The sequence below is a fragment of the Microtus ochrogaster genome, unplaced genomic scaffold (genome assembly GCF_000317375.1).
Source record: "Microtus ochrogaster isolate Prairie Vole_2 unplaced genomic scaffold, MicOch1.0 UNK48, whole genome shotgun sequence".
NCBI classification, from domain to species: Eukaryota; Metazoa; Chordata; class Mammalia; order Rodentia; family Cricetidae; genus Microtus; species Microtus ochrogaster.
The window spans coordinates 1,795,187-1,810,318 of record NW_004949146.1 but is presented as its reverse complement, the minus strand read 5'-3'; the positions used below and the strand labels follow the sequence as shown (position 1 = coordinate 1,810,318).

The window sequence follows — 15,132 nt, the reverse complement described above, 5'->3', positions numbered from 1 at the left end:
GCAATGGCATAGGGGAAAAGGTGAAAAAAATATATGCTTCCCAGATAAAAAATTTAAAATGGACATGGTAGCACACGCCTTTTATTCCAGCACTCAAAGCCCTCACAGGCAGACATCTGTGAATTCAAGGCCAGTTTGAGCTACATACAGAGTTCCAGGCCAGCCAGGGCTACACCGTGAAACCTGTATCAATACAAACAAACCAAATAAAAATTTTAAATGGGGTCTGGAGACATAGGTTAGCAGTTGGGGGCACTGGTTGCTCTTCCACAGGACCCGGGTTCAGCCCTCAGCACCCACTTCGCAGCTGACAACTGTCTGTAACTCCAGTTCTAGGGCTTCTGATGCCCTCACACAGACTTGCAAACATGCAGGGCATCAATGCACATAGAATAAAAGTGGATAAATTATTAATATAAACATTTAAATGAACCCCAAATGGGAAAAATCATAAGCTCAAGTTAGCCACAAGAAAAGCAGAGACATGAGAATCGTGTGCTGCTCAGGGCCAGACAGATACGATGATAGAGAAGATGAACAACAGTTCACAGAGATTAAAGACTTACACCGAGCCTGTGGCAAGGCTTCTACTCCCTGGCAATGCTGGGAGTGTTATTTTCTGAACCCGAGGGTTGGCTCTGTGAGTTGTGCTCTATGGAAAATCAATCAAGGTGAACACACTCTGCTCACGTGTCTGTGTTTGTGCCATACTCCAAGAATTGAAAGTGTGAAACCAAGCCAGGCGGTAGTGGCGCACACCTTTAATCCCAGCACTCAGGAGGCAGAGGCAGGCAGATCTTTGTGACTTCAAGACCAGCCTGGTCTCCAAAGTGAGTTCTAGGACAGCCATGGCTATATAGGGAAACCCTGGCTTGAAATAAAAACCAAATAAATAAAAAAACAAATCAGTCATTTTTTAAAGTGAGACACCAGGAATGGCTAAACACTGAAGTCAAAATAGAGCCTGGGCACACGGGCTAAGCCAGCATTAAGATGTACCTTGGGTTAGAGGCTGAGGTAACTCAAACATTTGTTCACCTCACTACCTGAATTAGTTATAATTCCAGAGAGTTTACATTCACAGAAGACGGTGTGGGGACCACACAGCATCACTCACTCGGTGACCCTGGCTCCTGAGCTAGGTGGCTCCCCTTATCTGTGAGAAGAGGACTGTGGCAGAAGGAATCTCTCACAGCCCAGCTGAAGCCACGTGATCTCCCAACATAAAGGTGCCTTTCTGTTCCACCTTTGAGACATTTCAAGTTTACAGAATTTTGTGACTGACATTAAACTCCGACATTAAACGTGTACTTCAGCTTTTAAGCATTCTACCCTTTCTCCGCTGTCATCTGGGGTGTTTAAGGAGGTAGCAGGGGAGTGGTCTCCTCCTGTAACACAGCCATTTCTCCCAGATAAGTACCTGTCTGTGCACCTCAGGGAAACCCCTCTGTGCCTAGCCTGTGAGGGGAGGATGCTCAGTGCTTCCACCAAAGTCTGAACGGCATATCTGTGGGCTATCTAAACAGTCCCGAGGGCTGGAGAGGTGGCTCTGCAGATAAGAACACAGGCTGTCCCAGCACTCCGCATCAGAGACAGGAGGATTTCTGCAAGTTCTGGGCAGCCTGGTTTACATAGTGAGTTCCAGGACAGTCAGAGATATGCAGAGACCCTATCCCAAACAAAATCTGAAAAAAGCAAAACACTGGCTGCTTTTCCAGAGAATCAAGTGTTTGATTCCCAGCACCTACATGGTGGTTCATAACTGTCTTTAACTCCTGTCCCAGGAAATCCAACGCCCTCTTCTGACCTCTACAGACAGCAAGCATGTACATGGTGTGCATATGTACACTCATACACATAAAATGATAAAACAAAAAAAATTAACATGATGGGGGTATAGTCCAGGAGCTATGTGGAGTCGTGCTCTGCTGGTCTGAACCAGTTACACAAAGGAATTTGGGGCAGAAAGGAAGGGTTGCCAGAATCGTTTGACTGAACGGTTGGCAGAATGACCTAAAATGTAGTTGTGTTTAAGAAAAAGCCTCCCACAGTTATCATGTTTCCTAAATAACATGTAATTCAGGTTAGTGTATGAGAAACTGCTAAATGTGGGTGACATGTTTCTATCTTATCTTCTCTACACACCCCAGGTCTGATTATACATATGTACAGATATAACATATGAAAATAAAACAACATGTTCTAGCCGGGTGGTGGTAGCGCACGCCTTTAATCTCAGCACTCGGGAGGCAGAGACAGGCGGATCTTTGTGAGTTCAAGACCAGCCTGGTGGTCTACAGAGCGAGTTCCAGGACAGGCTCCAAAGCTACCCTGTCTCAACAAACAAACAAACAAAACAAAACAAAAACCATGTTCTAGAATCTTGTTTACATATTTAATTCTTCACTGAAAGTATTGCCTTTTAAAATATTGGCGGGGGGGAGCCAAACCATTTTATACTAAATTCAGGCTTGAGAGATGGTTGAGCAGGTAAAGGCAAGGCCACCGACCTAAGTTCGATCCTCAGAACCCACATGGCAGAAGGAGGGGGGGAACTCCCTGGTAAGCTGTTCTCTGACCTCCACATACTAATGTGGCATGGCTGTCTGTCATGCCTACATACACTGAATACATGTAAATGTCATTTTAAGTTAAAGCTAAATGCCTTCCTGTATGATACACCATATATCACTTTCTTTTTCCTTAGTTATTGCTGTAACTCATAAAATCTTAATCAGCCTGCCTCTGGAACTGCCTTTTTTTTTTTTTTTTTTTTTTTAAATGTGTAGCCCAGGCTGGCCTCGAACTCGTGATCCTCCTGCCTCTGCCTCCTTCAGCAAATCCTACCGGCGTGCGCCACCACAACCGGCTGGAACTGCCTTTCAAGTGCTGGAATTAAAGGTGTGTGTACCACACCTGACTTAGTGAATATAACTTCTTAATCGTAAATGCACGTGGGGCTTGTGATCCCCAACTTAAGATTTGTTTCAACTTTATATACAGTAAAAACCTCGCTTTGAATTTTGACTTTCCGTGTTTTCCTTGGAGGGCAGTATGTGCTAGACTACAGCAGCGAACCACAGCTCCATAGGACAACCATCATAGGACACAGCCATCTTAGGAAAGCCAGTGCTTTACACACGGTGTGGCTAAACTATGACGTTGACAACAGTAAGTGACTTACAAAGAGCTTATCTCACACCCCACAGTCGCATTATTGGATCAGTCTTTCTTGAACGGATCTCGAGACACACAGACAGTATCCTGCTTAGGCTTTTGTTTTTGTTCCAAGACAGGGTCTCCCGTACCCCAGACTAGCTCCAGACTCACAAGGCAGCAAAGATGACCTTGAACATCGGAATCTCCTGCCTTCACCTCCCAAGTCCTGGGATTATAAGAGTGCCTCACCATGCCCAGTTTAGGCGGTGCCAGGGACAAGGCGCAGGTCTTCGTGCATGCGAGGCAGGCGCTATTCCAAGCTAGTCTCAGCCTTCTCTTTTGTTATTTGTTTTGTTTCTGTTTTTCTCTGTCTAATAGCCCCATAATACCACACCCCGGCTCGGCCTTTGCTTGTGTTTTGTGATTGCTAATGACTTTAACAATTCTCCATAGGCTCACCAGACATTCCGTGTGGTCCGTGTTTTTGGCTGGTTTGTGCGTGCGTGTGTGTGTGTGTGTGTGTGTGTGTGTGTGTGTGTGTGTGTGTGTGTACTGTCTGCATCTTTCACAGTCCCAACTGCTCAGCTTATAGGATCCTCAGCAATACTAGAAACCATCCGTCAGGATACAAGCTCGTAGCCACGTGCGTCACAGAGAGCTCCTTTTCATCGCTCATCTAAGTTTTATTGGAAGAGAGACCCTCTTTCTTTTCCTTCCCCCGCTCTTGTGACTACAGATAGCACAAATTAGTTCCGCGTCCTTTTCCATGTTTGCGACAGGTGGGGTCACGTGTACGCTTCTGGGTCAGCACCCTGGGGAGCTTTCCCCACACCACTGTAGCAAGCTGTAGGCTGCTCATTCACTACTGCGCATTACAGCAGAGACCGCGTGAAGACACAGGCCGCGAGTCTCCTGGGGAGAGCCTTTCGGGAATCTTCACTTGGTGATAATGTTCAGTTTGGGCTTTTTTTGTTTGGTTTTGAGACAGGGTTTCTCTGTGTAGTCCTGGCTGTCCTAGAACTCACACTACAGACAAGGCTGGCCTCGAACTCAGAGATTCGCCTGCCTTTGCTTCCTGAGTGCTGGGATTAAAGGCATGCACCATCATGGCCCACTTACTTTGGGCTTTTATGAATAGTGCAGCTATCAGCATTTTGCTTTTTTTAAAAAACAACAAATTCAGTTTAAATTCCTTAGGTTATCTACAAACTACACAAAGGAAAAGGTGCCTGGGGGAGTGGAGCACCTGGGGGAGTGGAGCGGTCTGATAGATTCTCTATCAATCAGCATCACACACACACACACACACACACACACACACACACACACACACACACACAGGTGGGGAGAGGGACAAACTGGCACCAATGTGACACAGTGGGAGGACCCACATCCGTGCAGCCTTCCCCACGAAAATGTTGAAGACAAATCCAGCAATGGGTAAGGGATGCAGACAGCAACATTTACAAGACAGCTGACCTAGAACTCAGAAGCACAGCATGACGACAAGACAAACGGAACAGCCCAGCAACAATGACAGAGCAAAGGAAAATACAGAAACATGACATCTAAATTTAAAACAGCCTTTAAAACCATTAATGAGGCAAGATGTAGAACTTTCAGCTACCTCTCCAGTACCGTTTCTCCCTGTACACTGCCATGACCCACCATGATGATAACAGACTGAACCTCTGAACTGTAAGACAGTCAATTAAATGTTTTCCTTTATAAGAAAAAAAAAAACATTAATGAGGCCCAGGGACACGATTCAGTCGGTGGAGCTCCTGTCTGATACAAGGCCGAGATCAGACCCACATCGTATAAACTGGTGGTGCACGCCTGTAACCCAAGCACTGGGGAGGTAAAGGTAGGAGGATCAATTCAAGGATATCTTCAGTTACAGAGTTTGAGGCCAGCCTGGGCTACACAGGAGCCAGTCTCAAAACAAAGCAGTACGTTACAGGGATGCAGAGGATTGCTATGACCTCAAGGCCACCTTAGACTGCACGGTGAATTCAAGACAAGCAGAGCCATGTGACAAGACCCTGACTCAAAAGAAGGAGCAGGGAGAGAAAGAAAAAGAAAAAAAATTACTGGGAGCTGGTTAGGGTGACAACTGCCTGTAATCTGAATGCTCAGAAGGCAGAGGCAGGAGGATGGAGACTTTGAAGCCTGCCAGGCTACGCAGTGAGATAGGATCTCAAAACAAAGAAGCAAATACAAGTTGGGTGTGGTGACATGCACCTTAAATCTCAGGAAAGCCAAGGGAAAGGCAGACAGATCTTCGTGAGTTCCAGACCAGCCAAGGCAACTTAGGGAGACTCTGTCTGAAAAAAACAAAACAAACAAAAACCAACACACACACACACACATACACACACATTTATGGGACAACTGGAAAATCCAAACATGGACTACACACTAGAAAAAAAATCACTACGTCATATCTAGAAAAAAGCCCACGGTATATCATTTCTCAGGGGTGAAGATATGGTTGCATATGGCTCTGTCTGTACTATGTCTTCTGTTCACCTGGCGCAAGCTAAAGTCATCTGAAAGGAAGAAACCGCAATTGGGGAAACATCTCCATAAGATTCAAAGGCAGGCAAGCCTTTAGGGCAGCAATTCTCAACCTTTGGGCCTTGCATATCAGATATCCTGCATATCTGATATCTACATTATGATTCAAACCAGTGACGAAATTGAAATTACAGTAATGAAGTAGCAACAAAATAATGTCATGGATGGGGGCTGTCTTAGTTGGGGCTTCTACTGCTGTGAAGAGACACCATGACCATGGTAACTCTCATAAAGAAAACATTTAATTGAGGTGGTGGCTTCCAGTTTCAGAGGTTCAGTCCGTTATCAGGGAGGGACATGCGGTGTGCAGGCAGACATGGTGCTGGAGAGGCAGCTGAGAGTTCTATATCTCGTAGGCAACAGGAAGTGGACTGAGACACCAGCGTGGCTTGAACATATATGAGATCTCAGAGCCCACCTCCACAGTGACACACTTCCTTCAACAAGGCCATACCTATGCCAACGAAGTCACCTCCATTTTCTCTCAAACCACCACAGAGTCACCACAACGTGAGGAACTGTATTAAGGGGTCACAGCATTAGGAAGGTTGAGAACCACTGCTTTAGGGCATTTTCTTAATTAGTGACTGATCAGGGCGGCCCAGGGTGGTGCCATCCCTGGGCTGGTGGTCTTGGTTCTATAAGAAAACAGGCTGGACAAGCCATGGGTAGCAGTCAGTAAGTAGCACTTCTCCCTGGCCTCTGCATCAGCTCTTGCCTGCAGGTTCCTGCCCCGACTTCCTTTGATGATGAACAGTGGCATGGAAGTGTAAGCCAAATAACCCCTTTCCTTGCCAGGTTGCTTTGGTCATGGTGTCTCATCACAGCTAATACTCACCGGAACTAAGACAAGGCCTCTGCAGTTGACGAGCGGCTAAGTATTTAGATATGAAATGTTAGATTTCCCATGACTTGAGAAAGAACATGTTGTCTTGAGAAAGAACATGTTGAAACATTTTCCCAGACAACCTGATGTCCTTAGGACCCTCCCACAAGCTGCTGCGTGAAGCTGGGACACATTCATTCACATGGAGCCAACTGTTTTGTATGTTTACCCTCGAGTCCATTTGTCTGCATTTTCCTATGCATTTCAGACGGTGTCTTAGCTGTCAGCCGAGTTTCTGTTCCTGCCAGAGATCTCAGAGCAGCCTGCTTTGTTTGTTCCTTCTAATGCAATGCACTTTATAAATGTCACATAAAATAAAACTGGTGAACATCTGACCCTTGGTTTGGGGCATGCGCATGTTTGTGTGTGCACACATGTGTGTGTATGGATACACATGTGTGCAGGCCAAAGATTCTTATTGCGTGTCTTGCTCAATAGCTTTTCTTCTGGGTCCTCTGCAAAAGCAGTCAGTACACGCTTTTAACCACTGAGCCATCCCTCCCCCTCCGAAAATGAATTTAATTTCTCGTCATCTTTGAACCTTCTACACAACAGTGCACCATCTGAATCCCTTCAGGAGTGTTTAGCTCCAAGTTGAAATGAAATTTCCTTTTCTTTCTTTTTGGTGGGAGGTGCAGAGCTGGGAGCTGAACCCTGGTCCTCTCTTCTCACATGCTAACCATGTTCTCCACCATTGAATGCCCCCCCCCCAGCATGTTCTAGTTGTAAAATCCGTATTTTCCCAACATTTAAAAGTAAGGATTTCATTTCCTAACAAAGTTTGTGCCTGGTGAGTCTCACAATGCGTTTTTTACAAGAGCTCAAAACTTTTCCTTCTGGAGATTAGCCTCTTCCATTTAGACTTCCCACCATTTATCTTAACCCAATGCCGTATGCGCTGCATGACAATGGCATCATCTCACTAGTCCTTATTGTCTTTGGGTACACTTTGTGTGTTTGCTTTAATTTCTTCCAACTCAATAAATATCTACTAAACACCACCGTGTCTCAGGCACTGACCCCGCCCCGCCGTGCAGGAATTAAGAAGTGGGATACAGCTTTGAGGTTCAAGTATGTGTTTAGTATATGTAAGCCCTCGGACAGACTCCCAGAACGCGCTCTTCCTTCAAAACACCCTGCTGAAAGAGAGGTGTTTCTAGGCTAGCAAGGGAGGAAGCAGCCACCCCAGGGCTGGGGAGGGTGGCAGCCGCAAGATTCAGAGGAACTTCTGGCTGAAGGCGACCATCCAGCCTCGGGCACTCACGCTCACATTAAAGCCAGCCACAGAGACAGACCCGCAGAAAGCCGCCAGCACTGGCTCTGAGCAAAGCAAGCACACTGGCTTTTAGGGGCAGTCTGGGACAGCCTTGGGTTTAGCGTTTCCCACTCCAGGGACAAAGACGTCCCCCAGGCACCGACAATGAGGGCTAAGTAAGAAAGTGAAATCACAGGGAGGAGAGTGTGGCGAGTAAGGACCTGAGGGACACAGGGCCACCAAGGGTGGGATTCCCCGTCTCCAATTTGGTAATTATATTTACTTTTTTTTTTTTTCGTTTTTTTTCGAGACAAGGTTTCTCTGTAGCTTTGGTGCCTGTCCTGGAACTAGCTCTTGTAGACCAGGCTGGCCTTGAACTCAAAGATCTGCCTGCCTCTGCCTCCCGATCTGCTGGACACGGGTGCTGGGAATCACACCTGGGTGTTGAATTGAGAGCAGTGAGCATGTTTAACTGTGCTGAGCCATCTGGACTGAGGGCATCGAGGACCGAATTTTATCATATTTGAGTCCATTGATATTCATGGGTTTTCTATTAGCAATAAAACCACAGTAGCTTACTGCCTGATAGCGTACCAGACATGTATCTCAGGCATCTATAATCTGACTTACGTGTGACTCCCTTGTACAAGGTAGCATGTTCTTGTTCTCACCTGACAAAAGAAGAACCAGAGCCTGGGGCCACACAGTTGGTCAATGAATTCCGGTCTCAAGGATTCTGTGCCACTAATAGTTCAAAGGACTGAGAGAGAAAGCGGATAGGCTGGATTACACCCACACCCCTGCTCAGTCCACAAGACAGTACCACACCAATTATCCTTCTAAACGCCTTGTGGACACCAAAATCTGGCTTAGAGTTTTCCCTGTAGGGAATAGTGTGGCTTGAACCTGAAAGGTCCCGGAAGGCTCCTGTGTTACATAAAGTCTTGTTTGCCAAACGGATAGGCTCTGGGGAGTTGACTGGACTCTGAGATCTCAAACCTCATCACTGGATGGATGGATGGTTGCTGAACCCACCACACGGGAAGTAGAGCCTCACTAAAGGCAGTGGGTGTGGGGGTGGAGAGAGGTTAAGAGTTGCTCCCTGGCCGGTTCCTCTTTCTGCTTCTTGAGCCACCACGAGGCGGGTAGCTCTCTGCCACGTCCCTCCACCATGATTTTTGACCTTGCCTCAGGCTCAAAGCAACTTAGACCAAGTGACCACAGACTGGTCCCAGAAACAGGGGACCAAAGTAATTTTCTCTTCCTCTTTATGTTTTCTGTGCCGGGTATTTTACCACAGCAAGGAAGAAACTAACACAACTCTTAGCCCATCACGGACGCAACCCACTACAGCTCTTGGGGCGCTTCCCAAGAAGCTCAAGAGGTGCCGTCCGTCCGCTATTCTTAGGTTTACAGTCTCGGGTCCTCTGGAATAATGTTCTTAACCACTGAGCCATCTCTCCAGCTTTGAGAGTCTGTACTTTAAGGGTGCAAAGCCAAGGGCCCCAGGAGAGGACAGAGTGGTCCTGAAGACTAAGGGTAGAAAGAAAGCAACCATGGGTGCTCCAGCTGGGGCCACGAGGAGCTGGCTGAAGAACGCAGCCCAGTCTACTTGCTAGGGCGTTGGAGCTGACTGTCCCCCGCATTTCCAGGACCACAGATACCACCATGCAGCCCCTTCTAGCCTACTGAGAAATAACTAGGATTCTAGAATCTGCAGAGCTCAGGGTGACTTCCAAGAGCTATGTCACCACTCCAGTGGCCCACCCCACCCAGTTTTATAGGACTCCATCATGGGAAAGGGGGCCCGCCTCATCTCACGAAGGGCTAAACAGGAAGACACTTCCTGCCAGTGACATGCCCCCCAAGTCCAAGGGAGCCCCCCATGAGCCATGCAGGATGGGGGTAGTTAGACTCAAAGGAAGAAAAAGGTTTAGTCATCTTGATCTCATCACTCTACAGGATCGGGAAACACGAATGAATGAATGAATGAATGAATGAATGAATGAATGAATGAAATGAATATGTGAAATCCTGACTTCGAAGAGCTGAGGTGCCTGGCTGGAGCACCTTCGGGCATTTAGCAACTTCTTATCAATACCTCCTTGGGGAGGACCATCTCAGGGACCCCAAGGACAGGGAGAGGGAACTTAGTCTCTGCCTCTGTGGCCATGGTGATGTGTGAGGACCACCCGACAACAGGGGGCTGTCCACCCACTCCTCTCCTCACTGTCCCTCTCAAGGGGACACACGGGTGGGTGTTACGTTTGGGACCAAACGACAGCTCCGTCTCCAGGGCGATGTTCGGAGATTGGATGGACCCTTCCAATGATGGGGTCGAAACGTAAGGGCATTATTGGGCAACTAGGAACTGGAGCCGGTTGGAGGAAGTAGGCCACGGGGACCTACTTCCTTTGAAGGGTGTACCTTGCTTGTCCTTGGTGCCTCGCCACCTTCCTGGCTGGCATAAGCTGAGCAGCCTTCCTCTGTGACTGCGACCCTTTGTTACGCTTCCGCCTCACACAGGCTTAAGGGCAATGGAATCAGCTGACTTCAGGCTGAAGTCTTAGCAGCTCAGAGCCAAAATAAACCGCTCTTCCCTAAGGTGTTTAGATGAAGGCACTGAGTCATAGTGACAAGCTAGCTAACATACATACGGGTGGTACCCTAAGCCCAGCGCTCCGGGGCAATCTTCCTGCCTTCCGCAGTGCCTTTGTTTCAGTCTGGTACTGTGGTACTCTGAGGTCTAGGGGCTTGCTCGCTCTTGCCTCACCTGCGTCCAGCTCCATTTCCCACTTTCTGGGGGTGAGGTCTTGACAAATCACTGACCAGCTTTAACTCTGGCTCCCAGGGTAAGGTCTTCCCAGGGTTAGGAGCTCTGAGCAGCCACCACCATAGAAACAACCGCTTTTATTGTGGTCACTTCTTCGCCCCCTCCCGATGTTCACACTAGTGATGGATTCAAATAGAGAACCCGAGAAGTTCAAGGCTTCTCCATCCTATCCCGCAGTCACGCCAACTTGTGGGCATCGGACTTGGGACCAAACCCAGGCTTCCTACCCATTTCACACACCTTGCCCTTGCCCAGGTGAACTCTGGCTCGAACACTGTGCAAAGCACAGTGGCCTTGGCAGCTTGCTAAAGCCAGGAAGGCAGAGTTTCACGGGGAAGGATGGTCTCAGTCTGGCTCTGGCCGGACATGCAGAGGTTTGCCTAGCGACTCTGGTGGCAATGACAAGCACTCAATACCTCTCAGATGGAAAGCCAGTTACCTCTGAGTGCCACAGGAGGACTTTCCAAGGCCTCCTGATGGCTCCACCTGGACAGCAGATCCCCTCCTCCAATCCAGAGCTCATTCTTGTTCTAAGAAACCTTCAGCACTTGGAGTCCCATGGTCAGCCTGCAAGTGGGGTCTTCATCGGGGCCGTCCAGGCACCCGCCCCCTTCCTGGCCTGCTCTCTTTGACCCTCCCTGCTCCTCCTTGGACCACAGACTCCTGTTTCTACTCACCAAGCATCCCCGGGCCCAGCCTTTCACTTACTAGATGTGTCCAAAATAAACCACCAGACTCCTCTTAAGATTCCATTTTCTACTCTGCAAAATGGGTCCAACGACACCTACCTCAGCATTAAACGAGAAACTGGACGCTAAGCACGTACCAGGGCCTCCAGGCTGAGAAAGGGCACTCACTGCCGGAGCCTTCACCCCACACCCATGGCTCAACCGCTGTCATACTCCTGACAGATTTAATTTTCTCTAAGGACGCATCTCAACTCTTCTAAAGCCCTCGGCTTGGTGCTGTGTCCAAGGAGAGTGGACCAGCACTGCAGCAGGGGCATGCTTTATGGGATCCCTGAGGAAGTAGAGATGAGCCCACAGGCCCTGCACCAGCCCTCCAGACAAGGGACCCGTGGAAGTTGAACGCTCCTTCCCTAACCCTGCGCACTTCCAGGATTTGGCTGGACGTGTTGTATGCACTGACAGGGAAGCTGTGTGATGTCACCCTCCTGTTCAGGTGCTTCGGTGGCAGTTCCTCATCCCCAGCTGCCCTAGCCCAGGCCAGGCTGGGACAGGTAATCCAGAGAATGCAACAGCCCAGGCTGTGGCTATTCCGTGTGTAGGACACAGCCTGAGCGAGCAGGAAGGGACAGAAGCAAAAACCAGGAATCACAGGGACACTGTAGGCCTCCTTTTCCTCCCTGACTGGGCCCCTCATTAGGCACCTCCACTCCCCTGTCAAAAGCTCCCTGGGGGAAAAGACAGAGTCAGCATTCTCTGGCCCAGCTCTTTCCCAGGGCCTGGCTTTAAAATCCAGTCCAGGGCTCTTGGAATGGCCATTCTTTCCCTCCTCTCTCGGATCCTGTGGTCCTGTACTCTTTACAGCAGAGAAGACCCAGAGGTGAGAGACAGGCCGCACATGCCTGCTTCCTTCCTGTCTGCCCAGGCTCCAGGTCCAGGCGGGATGGGAGGCAGGTCTTCTATGTGACTGTGGCTCACCCAGACCCTTCCTTTCCCCTTAGCAGATGCCCACAGCATACCAGGCCATGGTGAAGGCCTCAGACTCTCCGGGGGTCCCTGGTCCTAGCCCAAAGTGCAGATGCTGTCCCAACCCTTTCCACTCACCCCAGCCCCCAATTAAATAAAGAGGGATGTGGAGGCAGCACCCAGTACATTTTTTTTTCTTTAACTTCTGAAAATTCTCTCGGGGATTTTCTGAGTACCACCTATGTTCAGCTTCTTCTCAAGAGGGACCTGTTTGACCTCACTTTTCAGTTACTTCTTGAGAAAAGAAGAAAGAGAGCGCAGAAAGGAGAAGGGGGGCTTGTGTGATTGGTTTCTGCGGGTTGTGATTTTGCATCTTTAGAAACCCTTTTGCAGCTCTGGAGAAGTGCCAGTTTGGCCAAGTGAGAGCCCGAACACACACACACACACACAGGCGCGCGCACACGGACACAAAACTGTCCCACTGGGTGCAGGAGTCTTACACCACAAGCCGTCCTTGAAGACCAAGAAAGAAAATGTAAAGACCCTGCCAGACGCTGCCCAGGAGGCTGACCCTTCACGTACAGAGTGTGAAACAATGCGCCTCTGGCTTTCCGGCTGCATCCCATCATACCCGGACCAGCACGGGGGCGGACGCAGGGGTCCGGATGGCCCGGACGAGAGTCGCCAGTCCTCCATCTCCCTTCCTCTCCCTCCCAGGCCGCAATGCCCAGGATCCCCTCCCCCGCCGCCTGCCACATCTGGTTCCACTCAGGTCCTCCCCCACCTCCAGGCGCGCTCCTCCTCCCTTCTCCTTCGTTTCCAGAAAAACGGAGACGATTTTTAAAAACCCAGTCTCACACACACACACACACACACACACACACACACACACACACACACACACACACACACACACTTCTCCAGAAAATAAGGGAGTAAGGAAAAAAAAAAGAGAGAGGGAAAAGTCAAGAGGCCCCGCTCTCCCTTGGGTTGGCCCCCGAAGTTGGCCAAGTTGGCAGCGCCTTACCCGGGAGGGCGGCGGGGGCAGTGGCGGCGTCCCCCGGGTGGCCGAGATGCAGTGCCCCGAGAAGCAAGAAGCAGCGCAGCAGGTGACGAGGCCAGGGCGAGAGGGCAGGTCGGATGGGCCCCATCCCTGCGGCGCACGGAGGACGCGAGAACCGAGGGCGCATGGCCCGGCGGCGCGCGGTGGCAGCCCTGATGCTGGGCTCTGATGACCGCCGGCGAGGGGCTCGCGTCCTCCTCTGGGTCGGGACGACGTGATGCCTCCCGGAGAGGAGGGAGGAGGCAGGCCCCTCGGAGGGAGGGCGGAGGGAGGAGCGCCGAACCCGGGAGGAGGGTTTGAGGGGCAGAGGGGAAGGGAAGCGGGCAGCGTGGGAGGAGAAAGAGGAGGTGCGGGGGCGCGGGGCTCCGGACCAGGCCGTAGGGAGCGCACGTCTGGAGGGATCGGGAGGGGGATGAGCAGAAGAGGAGGATCAGCGTGGTCCAGAAGGACCATCCCCAACGTGCGCTCTTTTATCTTCCTCCACTCTGCTTCTTAATTCCTTCCCGCCTAGTCTTCCCTCTCTTTTCTGCCCGGGTCTGGAGCCCCAGACGCTGCGTCACAGATTCTCCTGCTGGCGCGGGCTGCGAAGCAACTGCAAAACTTTCCGCAGAACTTCACCGCGTGGCGAGACCTGGACTGCTGCGTGGCCTGGCCAACCGAGGGCTGGGGCGTGCGACTGACTCAGGTGGCGAGATCTGGGTCGCCAGCACCCGCTCCATCCGGCCTCTTCTGCCTGTTTTTAGCCGCTAAGCTCTTTTCTTTCCTAAGAGGACCCCCTCCCCTGGTCTGGTGGGGAAGAGGAGGAGCCCAGAACTCCGCCACCCTCGCAGAGACTGGGGGAGGGGAGGGCCCCCGTTGCCTGTGAGCAACATCTATTCTTAATCATCTTGTTTCTGCATGTGTGTGACTCCTGTGTCAGTGTTCACAGCACAAGTGTGTAAGTGTGTAACACTTTAGTTAATTGCCCCCCCCCCGCGCGCGCATCCAGAGGCCTGAGACAAAAACAGCCCACTGGATGTCCCAGAAGACCTACATCATTCCCACCAGCTGGGGTGCTGGCCGGTAGCACAGAACAAAACGGAAATTTCGCGAAGACAATCAATCCAGTTACTTAGTATTATGCAACGGGTCAGATGGCAACGCAGAGCACTGGACTCAGAGTCTGGATTTTGGAAGACAGTGCATACCTGATTTCCCAAACAGCTTCGGAAGAGTCACTTGGGGCAGGGCTGAGACAGCACAAAGACTCACCTCCTCCTATCACAAGTGATCAAAACACTGTAAAACTGTAATACGTTTTATTGTTTCCTGAACGCAGCACTGCGGAGTTTTTTGGAAACAACAAATGTGACTTTTCATTGGCTCCTGCTGTGGGCATTCCTTCCCTATCACTGTAATAAGGCTCTGCTCCTTCGCCCTTCCAAGTTCTGGCAGTTCAGATTCCTGGCTTACTATAGCCCACTGATTGTGGGGGCCCGAAAAAGGAGCACCTGCGGGCCCCTGGGGAGGTTCCACTGCCACACAGCTCTTACTGTCAGCCAAGGGAAGGAAGCTCCTTGCTCCACGCAACTGCCCCCTGGGGCCTACCTTCTTGGTACCACATGTCTTGGGGCTCCTATACACACCTAGCCCCATGCTGGGGCTGCCTTCTCTAGATAGCTCCCCTCCTTACAAATCTTGTCACCTTTGTGGGCTATGAGAATC

At 50.2% G+C, this 15,132-nt stretch overlaps 1 protein-coding gene across 2 annotated transcripts in view; it reads right to left on the bottom strand.

Moving 5' to 3' along the window:
• The window catches only part of Mrc2 (mannose receptor C type 2), a 56,135-nt gene extending 42,455 nt beyond the window's left edge, over positions 1-13,680 (bottom strand). For both annotated transcript variants that reach the window (XM_005369414.3, XM_026777192.1), the window contains exon 1: positions 13,393-13,680. In XM_005369414.3, coding sequence (XP_005369471.3) covers positions 13,393-13,555 — 163 coding nt within the window. In that variant the 5' untranslated portion in view covers positions 13,556-13,680. The remainder of the gene's footprint in view (positions 1-13,392) is intronic.
• Between the last annotated feature and the right edge of the window lie 1,452 nt (positions 13,681-15,132).